Below are 16,303 nucleotides of genomic sequence, written 5' to 3'. Positions count from 1 at the left end.
GAGGGAGCTCAGGATTTCATCAATGTGTTGAACCAGAATATCCACCCTCCTGCCCTTTAGTCCTAATTATGTTCTCCGGCAAAACAGAATAAATCTGTTCCCTCTTTTATTTGACGGCCTTAAAGATATTTGAAAATAGTCATCATAGCCTTCTTTTCCTTTATCTGAGAAATGTTGAGATTATATAGTTATTTCTACAGTCCCCTTGACTTTAAAAATTTGGTAACTATTTCTCTTCATCATCAGCCCTTCTCTGTGGCACATATACCCACCTTATTCATGTCCTTCCAGATATGACATGGTCTCAAGACACCATGGAGACCTGGGTGCCCTCTGCTGAAGGCAAGGGCCATGCCTTCCTACACACTCCTGGGTGCAGTGTGTCCAGGACCCTGGCGCTCTCCTAGAGCAGGCCAGGAGTGAGGAGACTTTTCAGTGACATAGACCCCTGCTTTGGCTAGGCTTGTGCTCCCTTAAAAGCCCCTGGGTGTTTTTTTCAAAGTGCTTCCAATGCATTTGACTTTCAAAAAACAAACTTAAATAGAAGCTTTTATACATTTCCCCTCTCAAATTGTACTTTTTTCTTCTTGGCCCAGTTCTTCAGCCTATCAAGGTAAATTTATTATTGCTTCAACATTGTAGCTATTTGAAATATTGGCCAGGTCAGGCAGGGCCTGTGGTGCTTTACTGGAAGTTTTCCTTTGGTGATGCAGGGCCATCAGGCTGCACAGTCATTCTATTGCCTGGGATCACCTGAGGACCACATCATCTGGTCCACTTTCATAACCTCTTCTTCTACAGATACAGCGTCAGACTCTGCAAAGCCATGTGGTGCTCCATGTTTGGAACATGCCTCAAATCCGCCAACATTGTAACTATAACAAGAAAGAAAAGCTCTGTTTGAGAACTGTCTTTGTGGATTGCTCCCAGGGATCACAGTAGCATTCTCTAAATATGCACCAGTTCCTTTGAGAAGGAAATGCAGAATAAATTACATAAAGTAAACCAAAGTCTACACAAAATATTAATTTGATAGTCTCTTCTAGACTTTTGTTAAATTGATTTCAGGATCATTAGGGTAGGGGGTTGGGGGTGCTACTCCTACCATCTTCCTTCCTAAAAAACAAACAAAATAAAAAAATGATTATTCATACAGCTTTTGTATTCTGGCAAGTCACTTGTTTTTGGTAAATTATCAAAGATCCCTGAAGGAAATTTTTCAGATCACTCTATAATAGGATATGTCTGGCACTGTGGGCCTAAACTCAGTGTGTAATATCAAAGTACAAATTCTATATGCTTATTTCTGGTGAGGATACTGGGGATTCAGTATAAGGAAGCAGATGTAAGCTCCAGGACTAAGTATTTCACTTACACAGGAAGAAAATCACTCTGACATTCAAGCATTGAGAAGTATGAATGAGAGGACAATATACGTTGTAGGAGCTCTTCAACAAAGGAGATATCTTTCAAAAACAGAATAGATTCCCACAGGTCTCAAACTCCTTAAGAGGCAAAGATAGGGACAAAATACCCACTCAAGATCCAGTCAAGACCCCCTCAAGATCAGTCACGATTATATCAAAGATCTCTGTTTTACCAGGATATTAATGAAGAAAAGAACATGAAATTGTTCATAAAAATTATCCAGTTATCCAGATTATCTACTGGAATAGAAATCAGGTAACTGAACATTGTAACTCAACAATTATAGCATGTTTCAATATAAACTGACACTATTTTGCCAAAAATTAAAAATGGTTCAGTGGATTTATTTATTGCCAAACCCTTCTGCTTTTCCCAAAAGTTCTTGCTATATCCCTAGAGGTCTTTATTTAGCTATATAAATAAATATTTTAACTCATTAGACAAGTCATATATAAATGTATTTCCTAATAAAACAGAAGAAAATGCTCTAATAAACCTTTAAAATAACGTATATTAGAATTCACTAATCTCAACATTTTATAAATTGATTTTACAAACAAAAAGAACTCTCAGAAAAGAGAATACTAGACTAGACAAGAAGAATAAATGACTCTAGTAATTTGGTGAATTTTGGTTTCACAGTGGTAACCTATATCAATATACAAAATCTGTTAGAGATAAAAATAGCTCTTCCCATGCAATAGGACTGTCTCTTTAGCTGCAGTATGTCTTTCCCTATAATCTGACACTTGTAGGTCAGTGGAAACTATTTAGCTTTCACTCTTGTCATCTTAATAAAAATAATGGCATCATAAAACAGAAAGATGCTCATTTTGCAGTTGACAGCCCTTGTGTTTCAGAGCATCTCACCATAATGAAGTGCTCTGGATCCTTCCTTCCCACTGTTAGTTGGAACAGGATTGGACCTTAATGTACACAATGTGTACTTGAACAATTTCTCTGTGGCCTGCAATGCTGTTTGATAGCATTTTACCCACAGTAGAGCTTCCTTCAAGAAGAGGATTGAGTCAAGCCTCCCAAACCCTGCTGCTGCTTTATCAGCTAAGTTGAAGTAATATTCTGAATCCTTTGTTGTCATTTTGACAATGTTCACAGCGTCTTCACTAGAAGTAGTTTTCATATCAAGAAACCACTTTCTTTGCTCATCCCTTACAAGCAACTCCTCATCCACTCAGGTTTTACCGTGAGACTGCAGCAATTCAGTCCCATCTTAAGGCTCCACTTCTGATTCTAATTCTCTTGCTGTTTCCCCCACATCTGCAGTTACTTCCTCCACTGGAGTCTTGAGCCCTCAGAGTCATCTGTGAGGGCTAGAGTCAGCTTCCTCTAGACTCCTGTTAATGTTGATATTTTTATCTCTCCCTGTGAATTATGAATGTTCTTAATGCCACCTAGAATGGTGAATCCTTTCCAGAAGGTTTTTAATGTACTTTGTCCAGATCCATCAGAGGAATCACTATCTGTGGCAGCTATAGCCTTACAAAATGTACTTGTTAAATAATAAGACTTGAAAGTTGAAAATACTCCTTGATCCATGGGTTGCAGAATGGATGTTGTTTTAGCAGGCATGAAAACAACATTAATCTCATCATATGTCTCCATCAGAGCTCTAGGGTGACCAGGTACATTGTCAGTGAGGAGTGATATTTTGAAAACAATATTTTTTTCTGAGTGGTACGTCTCAACAGGGGGCTTAGAATATTTCATAAACCATGTTGTAAACAGATGTGCTGTCATCCAGGCTTTGTTGTTCCATTTATGAAGCACAGGCAGAATAGGTTTGGCACAATTCCTAAGGGCCCTAAGATTTTCAGAATGGCAAATGAGCACTTCAGTCACCATTCAACTTCAGGTCACCAGCTTCATCAGCTCCTAACAAGAGAGCCTGTCCTTTGAAGCTTTGAAGCCAGGCATTGACTTCTCTCTAGCTATGAAAGTCCTAGATGGGATCTTCTTCCAATAGAAGGCTGTGTTGTCTGTATTGAAAATCCGTTGCTTCGTGTAGCCACACCACCTTCCTTAATTACCTGAACTAGATCTTCTGGATAACTTGCTGTAGCTTCTACATCAGCACCTGCTGCGTTGCCTTGCACTTTTATGTTATGGAGATGGCTTCTCTCCTTAAGCCTCATGAATCAACCTCTGCTAGTGTCCAACTTTTCACCTGCAGCTTCCTCACCTCCTCCGCCTTCACAGAATTGAAGAGAGTTAGGACTTGTTTTAGATTAGGCTTTGGCTTAAGGGAATGTTGTGGCTGGTTTATTCTTCTATCCAGACAACTAACACTTCCTCCATATCAGCAATAAGACTATTTGCTTTCTTATCATCTGAGTGTTCACTAGAGTAGCACTTTTAATTTCCTTCAAGAACTCTTCCTTTGCATTCACAACTTGTCTAACTGAGAGGAGAGGCCTAGCTTTCAGCCTGTCTCGGCTTTCAACATGCCTGCCTTCCTCATAGAGCGTAATCACTTCTATTTTTTTATTTGAAGTGAGAGACATACAGACTCTTCCTTTTACTGGAACACTTAAAGGCCATTTCAGGGTTATTAACTGGCCTGATTTCAATGTTGTTGTGTCTCAGGAAAAAGAGAGGCCCAAGGAGAAGGAGAGAGATGGGGGAATGGCTGGTTGGTGGAGCAGTCAGAACGCACATAGTATTAAGTTCACCATCTTACCTGGGTGTGGTTTATGGTGTTCCAAGGTAATTACAGTATTAACATCAAAGATCACTGATCACAGATCACCATAACAAATATAATAATAATGAAAAAGTTTGTAATATTGTGAGAATTACCAGAATGTGACACAGACATGGAATGAACAAATGCTGTAGGCAAAATGGTGCCAATAGATTTGCTCAACATGGGGTTGCCACAAACCTTCAATTTGTAAAAAGCATAGTATCTGAAAAGTTCAATAAAACAAGATATGCCTATACAAGGTAGATACCTTCTTCAACCCATGGCCATCATCTTCATCAGGATTACCAGCATCTTCAAATTATTTGGAGAAAAGGACCTCACAGTGAGATTTCCAAATTTGCAGGGTGATAGTAAAGAGATAAGTAGATGGGAATAGACCAGAGGAAGAGGGAAGAGAAGCGGCAGGTGAATTTTGACTTGGGTAAGTACAGGATAAAACATTGGGAGGGGAGGGGCTGAAGTGTGCTCTATACGTAAATACTGGGGAAGACCCAGAAAATAGGAGGACCCAGTGCAGTGGGCACCCTGAGAACAAAGCCCAAGGCAGCTACTAAACCAAGTCCCTTGGGTAGTCTGTGTCAGCGGAATGCTGGATTCAGTGAATCCCATCTGGCAGGAAAGTCTTGGGCTTCATTTGGAAGTGAGCCTTCCCACTTCCCACTGCCTCTTATCCTTTCTTTCTGTTTTGCTCCTTCTCTGATTTCCCTTATGGCTATGGCTCTAGTAGACAATTGTTAGATTAGAAATATTGCCAATGTATCTCTCAAAGAGGTCATTGTATCCTAACACTCCAATTAATTCAGGAGAGAGAGGGAGATAGGAGCCACTGGAGCCAAGAGGGGAACTGAGTGGGCCAGAGCTGAGATGGACCTAATTGAGTGGAAGGAGAAAGCAAAATAGGGTGATTGAAAGCTGAATGCCCTGTGGGCAACTTGTGTTCTATCTTTCATTCATTCGGTTCAGGCCCTACTTTTTGCCCTAAACAAATTCTTTCAGGTTTCTTTTCCAAATGGAGTTAAATGGCCAAATTAATTCCCTAGTGCGGGATTTTCTTTTCATGGTCTCTGTATCAGCAAACAAGTCCATGTTTGGTATTACAAAATAAGCCAGAGAAAAACATCTGGGTCTGGGGGTGGTCATGAAGCTCTTCACGTCAGAGGGTTTACTTTGAAGAGTGGTAAGGACTTGAGCAGACTAGGAGAAGAAACAAGGGCATTTCAGGGCAATGGGACCAGGGAAGGAAGCTGGAGAGGGCAGGAGCCAACTCTCAGGGTCAGCGAGTAACCAGCTGACTGGTTTATGTAACAGAAGAGCATGAGATAAGACTGGAAAGCTCGGTTTGTTCATTAACAGTAGGTAAGCTTTAGGTTTGAAAACAGCTTTTTCTTAAAAAAAAAAAAAAAGGTTCCCCTGCTGTGTACAAGTCTTACACCTCAGAAAGAGGGTAAGAAGGAAGAACGCAATGGAAGAACATCTTTTGACAAAACATAAAATGTGCAGGAAAGAAAATGAACTCCAGCAACTACTAGGAATACACAAATCAGACTTTTTCAAGGATCTGGGCATCACTGCTTGGGGGTAATTAGAAGAGCCAAACAAGAGAGAAAAGAGAGCAGACCCCAGAAGGATAGCCTTAGAAGTCAGGCTGATGTGTTGAGTAGCCTCTTGGAATTCTCATCCTTTGGGCCCTCAACCTAACGATGTCAAGGTGGTTAGGGTAGAGGACGATAGGGAAAGGGAGAGGGAAAGAATATAGAAACACCAGCTTCAGAATGCTGGACATGTATCACATTTGTTTTAGATTCAGATTCCCAAGATCCCAGATTTCTGAGGCTCACTCTCCCAACTAAAGAACTTCAACTGTGTCCTGCTCCTTACCAGGAGCCTCAACACGTTGTTCTCCACATACTCCTGCCTTTGGACCCCTGTGGAGTCTTCCTGAAGCAAACAGACCCTGCATAAACTCAGTTTCATGGAAACAAAACAGAACTTAAAGTTGAAAGAAAAAACAGGCTCTTCTTTCATGCTTGTTGTCTTTGTTTTATTCTAATTTTCTTTAGTTTATAGGTCAGGAAATAGGCTAAAAAAATTTATTTGGCTGTTGTCAGTATAATATCTGATAAAGGACTTATCCAGGATATATTAAGAACTCTTATGGGCACGTGTTATGGTGAGCACTGGGTGTTGTATGTAAGTGATGAATCACTGAAATCTACTCCTGAAACCAATCTTGTGCTGTATGCTTACTAACTAAAATTTAAATAAATTTTTTAAAAAAGAACTCTTACAAATCTATGAGCAAAAGATAATTAACCTAGTTTTTGAGAACTGGCCAAAAGATGTGAAAAGACACTTTGCAAAAGTGGATAAGAATGGCCAATAAGCATATGAAAAATGTGCTCACCGTCATTAGTATCCTAAAACCATAATGAGGTATCACTTCATGCCCCCCAGGATGACTAAATTTAAATAGACTGATGATACAAAATGATAGTGACGATATAGAGCAACTGGAACTTTCACACATTCCTACTGGAATGTAAAATTGCTGTTGGGAATGTTTAACATGCACCTACCTTGTGACCCTATGACTTCACTCCCAGGCAACTCTCAAGAGAAATGAAAACATATGTCCACAGAAGGACTTGTATAAGAACTTTCACATCAGCTATACTTATAATAGGCAAACACTGGAAACAACCGAGAAATAACCCAAACGTTCATCAGCCAGAGAATGGATAAATAAATTGTGATACATCTATATAATGGAATACTATTTAGCAGTAGCAAAGAATGAACTACTCATACACATGACAATATGGATGAATATTAAATATAGCATGTTGGGGTACCTGGGTGGCTCAGTTGGTTAAGCGTCCAACTCTTGGTTTCAGCTCAGGTCATGATTTCATGGTTCGTGAGTTCAAGCTCCACATCGGACTCTGCACTGGAGGCATGGAGCGTGCTTGGGATTTTGTCTCCCTCTCTCTTCCCCTCCCCTGCTTGCTCTCTATCTCTCTCTCAAATAAATAAACATTAAAAATAAATAAATATAGCATGTTGAATACAAGAAGCCAGACCTGAAAGAATGCATACTGTACTATTTCATTAGTATGAAATCCAAGAATAGGCAAAACTACATACATTGTGATAAAAATCAGAATATGGTAACTGAGGTATGTCAAGGAGTGGAAGTTGGCAGGAATTGACTGGAAAAGGGCACAAGCACACTCCCTAGGGTGATGGAAAGGTCCATATTTTGTTTTTTGGTAACTGCCACATGGGTATAAAAAATTGTCAAAACTCATAGAACCGAATGCTTAGTTAAATATGTGCATTTTATTGTTATGTAAATTATACTTAAACTTTCTTAAATACATGAAGGAAAAACATATATGGGCCTAGTCTATATACAGGCCTATTCATCCTATAAATTATAAATCAATTATCTCTCTTATTCTCATTTTAATTCCTTACTCTAGTTAGAGAAGTACTTTTAAAAGATGGAATACAACAAAATCCTGTTTTGTCTGTCAACGTGCTGGTTCCCAGATCCCCAAGAACTCCCCAAGATAAGTAGATACTAGGTTTTCCTGCTGAGCTCAATGGATCCCTTAGTTGACCTAAAAAGATGTGGGGCAATGAGGTGGGAACCTAGGACAGGAAAGGTGGTATTTTTACAATTCCCCCATCTTTGCTTCCAAGACAGCAACTACCCTTTCCATGAAGAAAGGTCTTACTGTTAGACAAAAAATGGAGTCCTGTGTGCCCCAGATGTCAGCCCCTTGTGCCAGACCACTTGTCTATCCCATTCCAGTCTGCATGGCCCCAGCACAGGATAGAAGTGTGCCATCTCCCAGCTGCCTTAAGCTGGTCTTCTCCCTCCCTCTGTCTCCGGATGTTCCTGGAGCAGTAGTAGTTGTCAGCCACAGGTCAGTGGTTGTGGGGGCAGGTGGGGGGGGAGAGATGCATAATAATGGAAATCACTGAAGGGGACAGCAGGGGGGAGTGTCTAGGATTCGTGCCTAGGCTGCCTGGGCCATACTGCCACTGTCTGATGTGGGGTGAGGCTTTCATTCCCTCTTCTCAGAAAAGAAGGTGATGGTCCCTGTGCCATTTCCTTCACAGGGCCACCTGGGGGTATGAGCATGAGACAGCGACCCTGAAAACCATGTCAGAAGAGTTCTTTGATTCACCGATCAGGTGGAATTGCTTTTGTTCAGTACTGCCAAGTTCCCGTCTGTGAATGACGGCAGCTAGTGTAGAGGAAGTGTAGGATTCAGTCTCTCTGTGCAGTCATGTGTTCGAGGGTGAGCCAGGGGAAGTCACATGGGTGAAGGTATAGAGCAGTAACCAGTTGGCAAGTTTGTCTTAGGGCAGAGTTTTCATTCATTACATGCTTCAGTCTTCATTAGAATCATGCCTTTTTATAGCATATATCTGCTTGGATTTCTAGAAGTCTGCTCTTGTTTCCACCTTTAGTCACCATCTCCAGGGATTAGCCTTTGCAGGCAGAGAGTCCTGCACAACAGAACAAGAGAACCACATGGGGCCCCTGGGTTTGATGTACACCAGCTCTGATTGTGTAACCTGGGGCCATTCACGGGTTTCTCCAGCCCTCAGTTTCTGTTTCTCAGAAACAGTGAGACTTAGATATTTAATTTCTGAGGTTCTCTCCAGTGATGAGATTTTTTGAGTAACACCGTGGTATGTTGGACAAAGAAAAAGAATTGAGTTATATCCATAGGTATGTTCCTCACTAGCAGGGTGAACTCTGGGCAGATTCCATCTGTCTGAGAGAACACCAGCTTCCTTTTCAGTATGATGGACCTGGAGATCTCCACCCCGTGTGCCCGTCTGGGTCATTGTGGGGGTGGAATAGAATGGGGTAGGCAAAAATTTTTTAAACAGTAACTTACCATCCAACATTTGCTGTTGTTCCTGTGCTGCTGTCGACATCGAAACACACGGAGGCATGAAACACAATTACAGGTGTGCATATGTGGGGGTGTGGCGCTGGTGCTTAAATGAGTTTAAGAGTCAGACAGATGCAAAGCAGGGATGGGTCCATGCATGGGCTTGGAATGGGTGAGCTTCAGCTCAGCAGGCTCTCATGGACCTGAGAGCCTATACTGACGGTCGTTCCCTAACAGGTGACAGCAGAGCTAGACGCCTGGAATGAAGACTTGCTCCGGCAGATGAATGACTTCAATACAGAGGATCTGACACTCGCGGAGCAGCGGCTGCAACGCCACACAGAGCGGAAGCTGGCCATGAACAACATGACCTTCGAGGTCATCCAGCAGGGTCAGGATCTGCACCAGTACATCATGGAGGTCCAGGCCTCAGGCAAGTGACCTCTCCCATCCTCCTTCTTCTGTCAGGGAGGTGATGAAAACAAGAATGCCAGCTTGACTCCAACCAGCACTCGTACTCTGCTCATTCATTCTATACCCTCCGACACAGGAACAGAGATTTTTGCCATTTTAAAGAAAAGAAAATTAAAGCATGAGAGCTGAAATAACATGTCTGAGATTGCCCCGTTAGGCACCAGTAAAGATGAGGATAGGTTTGGGGCGCCTGGGTGGCTCAGTCGGTTGAGCGTCTGACTTCGGCTCAGGTCATGATCTCATGGTTCGTGAGTTGGAGCCCCAGTCGGACTCACTGCTGTCAGTGCAGAGCCTGCTTCAGATCCTCAGTCCCCCTGTCTCTCTGCCCCTTCCCCACTCGCACTCTGTCTCTGTCTCTCTGTCTCTGTCTCTCTCGTTCAAAAATAAACATTAAAAAAGGAAGATAAGGATTGGGACACAGTCTCCTGGTGCTGTGCAGAGAATGGGGAACACAAATCATGGAAATTAGCGCTGATTAAAAAACAAATGGCGGCCTGCAGGGACAAACCAAAGGGGTTCCAAAAGCAGCCAGCCAGCCATGCAAATTGTATTCAAATGTGTAGACATGGCACTTCTACTCCCCAACCTCCCTCTTCTGCTCTATCCTCCAACCCCAGCACCGGCTCCAGGTCTCTGGTTCAGGCCTCTCACAGACCTGTTTCCTTTATCACTGGTCTGTGCATCAGTGTAAGAAGTGATGATAAAAATTTATGGCAAGGTCATATAATTTTATAACTTCTCAAAAAAACAAGGCTGAGTTACCCAGATTTCACTTCTTTTCGTGTTCAAGATTTATTCACTATTTACCCAACAAATACATGAACCCTTCCTGTTACACCTGCCGCTCTCCAAAATGGCCTTTGGTGTTAGAACTGGAGAGAGCCATAGCTGTCCCATGGTCCAGCTAGTCCAGAAGACAAGAAGTCACTCATGGGGGCACATGAACAGTAGAGTGCTGGAACACAGTCTCTCCACCTAGACCCACTCATTGCTTTCACCACTGGGTCCTTATTGGCTCAGGTTTCTCACCCTCCAGGAAGAAGCGGACAGGGGCTCAGACCATCAGCTCTTTAAAACACAGTTGGTCCATGTCCCCGTTGACCGTGAAGGATGTTTAGAATCATGAGAGTGTCAGGCAGACGTTAGTCTGCAAACAAACTTGACTGTAGGCTACTGTGTTTGTTTGAATGACCTGAAGGAATAAATAACAACATTCAAAGAAACTTCACTTCTAACCAGAGGAGAGACAATCTGGTAAATTCTGTTCACTTTGCTCAGCATAATCTTGCCGTGAATTTTCATTTGTGTTGTGAACAGCTGCGGCTGCCCAGGCTTGTTTCCAGGGTGTAGACTGTGCCGCGCATAGCCCCAAGAAGGGCCATTCACATTGCAGTCTTTCTGGTCACTCGTTTAAAAATGGCAGTGCCAGGCCCCAAGTGCAAATATTCTGATTTAACTACCTCTGAATGGGTCTTGAGCGTCAGCAAAATCTCCTCAGGTGACTCCACCGTGCAGCTGGGAACCACTGCTTTTATCGTGATGATTAAATCACAAGAGCTGATGTCTGGCGTGCCCTGGGACAGGAACTTTCAGGTGTGGTCCCCATATTGGCAGCATCAGCATCCCCAGAGAACTTGTAAAAAATGCAAGTTTGAGGGCCTATACAACCTGCCACATCAGATCTTGGGGTGGGGCCCGACAATCTGTGTTTCAACAAGCCCTCTAGGTGGTTTGAATGCACCACTGATCTAGGATCTACTCAGAGTGTGGGCCCTGGACCAGCAGCACCAGCATCACTTGAGAGCTGATTAGAAACATAGAATCCCAGCCCTTATCACCGACTTACAAATCTCAATCTGTACGTTAACAAAATCTCCAAGTCTGTCATGTGCACATTAAAATTTGAGATGCATGGTTGGTAATGGCTTGTACATCTTTAAGGTCTTATTAGGGAAGGAGGGGGGAACAATGATCCTTTCTCTGTGATTGAGAGCCTTATCTGGACTCAGGGTTTCGCCTTAGAGCCTGCCCTCAGGGTGCTCACAATAGCTGGCTATCCAGCTCAGGCTGGGAACCAGGAGAGAATGTACACCTAGTACATAGGAGAGAAGCTGGGATAGAGAAGCCTGGCAGGGATGCTCACCCTTTGTCCCTCGGTATTGATGCATCTGGCAGGAGGAAAGCTTGTCTGCCTACAAACCGCAGCACTTTATAGCAGGGGGCTGACATGACCTGGGCAAGCCCATCTCTGTCCCAAGAGCCAGGTATCCATGGTAACAGAAAGACTACCAGGAGCTGGCAGTCCCTGAAGCTGCTTGTGACTGGGGGTCAGCTGTGCTTGGTGGCTTCCTTAACCTTGAGGGCTAAGTAGGTGAAAACACCCCAGGCAGATGCGCTGCCCACACCCACAGTATCCTGATCCAGAAATGAGCTTTGTCAAAAGAGGCTTGATTGGCCTCTTCAGCCCTCTCTGCTGGGACTGGCTGTTCCCTCATTCCTACCACAGCTAGCTAATCAGTCTGGCATAGTCCATGAGGCTTCAAAGGGAATGAATCCAAGGGTTTCATGCAAGCTCACTTCCTGTCTGCTGCTGAATGCCTGGTCCTGCAGAGAATGCATCTACCTCCTCTCCGGCGTGGAAGAAAGGAGATCAGAGTTGCACCAGGGCTGGGGGGTGGGGTGAAGGTTGGGGTGAACTCAGGGTGGGTCTTGCTCCCCAGGTGGTTGAAGAATGCATGACTTCAGAGACACAGGACTGAGGCAATAAAATGTCTTAGTCATTTATGTGTGTTTAATAAACTATATTTGAAGCAAAGGGTAAATAAACTGTTGTCGTAGAAAAAGGACAGTTAACAAAATTAAGCATTTGGTGTTTAGCCCTCCATGCTAAATTAGTTAAGGGCTTATGCTTAGATTTTATAGGAATAAATGGAAGTAGGGAATCTCCATATATTTATTTTCAGGTGTGAAATCTGTAACGTTGAGGCAGGTTCCATTAAATCCCTCTGGTGTGCCCACAGCTGTAACCAAAGCAAAAGCTGTTGCTTAAGTCAGCATTAGCCTTAGGACTAAAAGGCGAATCCTGAACACTTTCTTCACTTGCTCATGGTTCTTCCCTCACTCTAGCATTATCTATTTCAGCCTCAAGTTGGGAGGTGCCAGGTTTTGCTGGAAAGAGTCAAGTTAGAGAAAACATGCTAGGTGAAGTCAAGGTCCAAATCCACTATCAGCAAACAGCCTTTGGAAGTTCCTGTTCTTTCTCTTTAGACCTTTCTTTTTCTGTCTAGTGTGGGAGGTGGGCCTGGATTCCTAAAGTCCTCTCCAGCTCTTACTTGCCATGATGATTCAGCCTAAGCACCCCCATTGGCCATGCCACAGCTCTCTCCAATGAAATCTGACCATGTGGCTATTACATGTGACCTTATAAGAAGAGAATAAGAAGAGCTGCATGTCCAATGGATATGTTGCTTTTGTGGTTTAATCAAAGCATCAAGCTCTTTTTTTTATGTTTATTTTTAAGAGAGAGAGAGTGCACAAGCATGAGTGGGGGAGGGCAAAGAGAGAGGGAGACAGAGAATCTGAAGCAGGCTCCGCACCCTCAGCACAGAGCCAGATGGGGGGCTTGAACTCACGAACCATGAGTTCATGACCTGAGCCAAAGTCGGACACTTAACCGACTGAACCACCCAAGTACCCCTCAAGCTCTTTCTTTATGTGAGGTTTTTAAAGTGAAAACTTTTGGGGATCTGTGGCAATGATACTTAAAATTTACTGTGCTTGGGAAGAACCCACCCCTGGAATTTGAATATCAATAAAAATAGGTTTGGTGGGGATCACTCTTCTCCTCCTTGAGCATAGAGCTTAGAGTACAGGTGGGACAGGAAGAGTGCCTGGGTTGGCATCCAGCCGTACCCTTCCCTGCCTGGGTGTGCTTGAACATGCTGCCCCATCTCTCCAAGCCTCACCTTCCCTGGAAAATGGCAATCATGAGAATACCCACCACGTAGGGTCATCGTGAAGATGCAGTGTGATAATATGTCAGCATGGTAAGGGTTCAAGAAAGTTTGATAACTATGACGTATTGCACCTGTGTTCTAGCACATACTGTGTTCTGTTGCAGTTATGTGTTCCTGCAGCTTCTCCAGCAGCCTGAGGGCAGGACTCTTTCTTCCTTCTCTTTCCATTCCCAGCATCTAGCAGAGTGGTTATGTCTTGTACTCACCGCAAGTTCTCAATAACAGTATTTGCTTAGTTAATGGAGTGAACATCAATGCAGTGGAAGAGATGTGTAAAAATAACGGGCCATAAATAATTTCACTTGCATCATAAAAGGAAAGAAAAGCCTTGTGTTTTTTCCAAAAGAGGAGCTACTCTGGGGTTAATGGAAATGTGGATCTGATGGGGGCTGAGTGGAGGGGAAGAGAACTTAGATGTAAAACAATGGTTCTTAGCCTGGCTGCATATTTAGAATCACCTTCAGAACTTAAAAGTACCAAGGTCTGGGCCCCATTCCTCAGGGATTCTTGCTTAATTGGTCTGGAGTGAGCCCAGAGTTGTTTTTTTTTTAACTTCCCAGGTGATTCTAATATATGGCCAGGGTTGAGAATGCTGTTCTAAAAACCCGGTTAAAAGATTTTGTAATTGTTGAACTGGGTGTTACATTGAGGGAATTGCACAGAAAGAGGAGTGAGGAGGGGAGGAGAAAAGAGAAAGTATATTCTCTATTGGAGGCAGGCTGATGTTTAAAGAACACACAAAGAGTTGATAGACATATCTCTGAGTAGCATAGCCAGGAATACCTATACCTTACCCTAGACCACAAGCACCTCTCTCCTGGAGGAAGTTTAAGTGGTACCCTCAACCTGGCAACAAAGGAAAGTATAGTGACATTATTAGCTGTGGCCTCAGGCTCTAAACAAACACAGTGTGGATCATTCTGCTGACTGAGTGTAGCATAAAGAATATCTCTGTCCCTGGATTGCTGGCCACTATACCCTCTTATCCAGTGGTTTCCCATCTCAGTTGTGTGTTTGGATCACCACAGGAGATTAAGACTTCCTGGTGACCAGGTCCCCCACCAAGACAGTCTCCTGGGTGTGGCCAGGGCATGGAAATTTTTAAAATTCTCCAGATCTAAAGTGAGCCAAAATTGAGAGCAGTGGTCTAATAGCATTTAGACCATCACAGTTTCTAATGATGTGCACTGAGCAAGTCCATAAATACCTCATGATAAGATTTTTTATTTACATTTTTACAAGCCATTCAATGGTTCCATTGGTAATCAACAATGAATATGTTGTAATTAACTCAAGGGAAAGGAAAAAGTGGGAACACAGATATTTTGAGCCTACTAAATGCCAGGCACTGTATATCCCTAAACTTACTTAGTCCTATGACACCCCTAGAAGACATTGTTGGGATTGTTTTTACCCAAGGTCAGAGAGGATTTCGAGCCTGGAAATTCACTCTTAATAGGGGGCAGAGCATAGATTCAAACCTAAGTTTGTCCTTTCCCAGAGCTAGCAGATGCACAGTAGGACATGACCTGAGCCCTTTCCTGAAAAGGCCCATACATTCACTGAAGAGGTATTTATTGGGTGTTATGAGTCAAGCACTGTGCTAGGTGCTAAAGATGCATAGATATATAAGACATGTGGCCGTAGCACCAGGGAGCCTGCATTCCTGTAAGAACATGGACAAATTCATGAGGGAACACCCCCAACAGTGTTCTGGTGGAAGGATCGGTAGAAAATACCATGGGACACATCACGGGGCGCCTGGGTGGCCCAGTTAGTTAAGCGTCTGACTTCAGCTCAGGTCATGATCTCACAGTCCGTGAGTTCGAGCCCCACGTCGGGCTCTGTGCTGTCAGTTCAGAGCCTGGGGCTTGCTTCGGATTTTGTGTCTCCTTCTCTCTCTGCCCCTCCCCCACTCGTGCTCTGTCTCTATCAAAAAATGAATAAATGTTAAAAAGAAAAGAAAAAAGAAAATATTGTGGGACACGTCAACACAACTTGCCCTAAAGAGACTGACAAACTGTTTCATTACAGATAGTTTTCACTGCTTGATGGAAAGGACAAATGTGTCTTACTGCATTTCGGAGAGCCCCTAGGAAAACAGGACTGTGACTAAATTGAGAACAGTAATGTGAACACAAGCAAACTCCATTTGCTGTTGATTGATGGATATTTACCAGTTGATGAGTTCTGACTGGGACTCATGCCGATGCATTTGGAGGCACTGGGAGGGAGGGGTGAGCTTCTATCCTTCTAGGTGCCACTTGATGTACCTCCCATTCACTTCATCTACAACACGATGTGTTGTTGAGCACAGAAGTGCAGTAAGCATGGTCTTCACCCGTTTTATTTCCTGTGTTCATCTCTCATAAAATAATATCAAGGGAGGTAGGTGCAGGTGAAGGGCTTGGGTCTCGGGGCAGGCTGGGAGCCGGCTCTGGATGGTATCCTAAGCAGGTGCTGGCCCCTTTGATGAGTTACCAGTTTAGAGGGCCCATTTACATGCGATGTGGCAGAGGTGAGCCATGGGCTTCCCAGAGAAAGACACTTTGTCCAAGCCTAGCATACTAAACACCACAGATGCATGTGGAATGAAAACAAGCTGGAAAAAACCTGCATTGTGGCTGGAACCAGGGAAGAGTTTCTGCTTCTGCAGATGGATCTTAAATTACATTTCCAGAAAGTAAATATGGAGGCCAAGGGTCATTGCACTATGCTGAGCACTGCAGAGATAGGAATTTTTG

At 43.4% G+C, this 16,303-nt stretch overlaps 1 protein-coding gene across 23 annotated transcripts in view; it reads left to right on the top strand.

Moving 5' to 3' along the window:
• The window catches only part of KALRN (kalirin RhoGEF kinase), a 672,273-nt gene that overhangs the window by 363,213 nt on the left and 292,757 nt on the right, over positions 1 to 16,303 (top strand). For all 23 annotated transcript variants that reach the window (XM_058731109.1, XM_058731107.1, XM_058731105.1 and 20 more), the window contains exon 14: positions 9,307 to 9,502. In XM_058731109.1, the coding sequence (XP_058587092.1) occupies positions 9,307 to 9,502 (196 nt within the window). The remainder of the gene's footprint in view (positions 1 to 9,306; positions 9,503 to 16,303) is intronic.

This window comes from Neofelis nebulosa, chromosome 5 (genome assembly GCF_028018385.1).
Source record: "Neofelis nebulosa isolate mNeoNeb1 chromosome 5, mNeoNeb1.pri, whole genome shotgun sequence".
Classification (NCBI taxonomy): Eukaryota; Metazoa; Chordata; class Mammalia; order Carnivora; family Felidae; genus Neofelis; species Neofelis nebulosa.
Note: the sequence above shows the minus strand (reverse complement) of the source record. Positions and strands in the feature narration are given on the sequence as shown.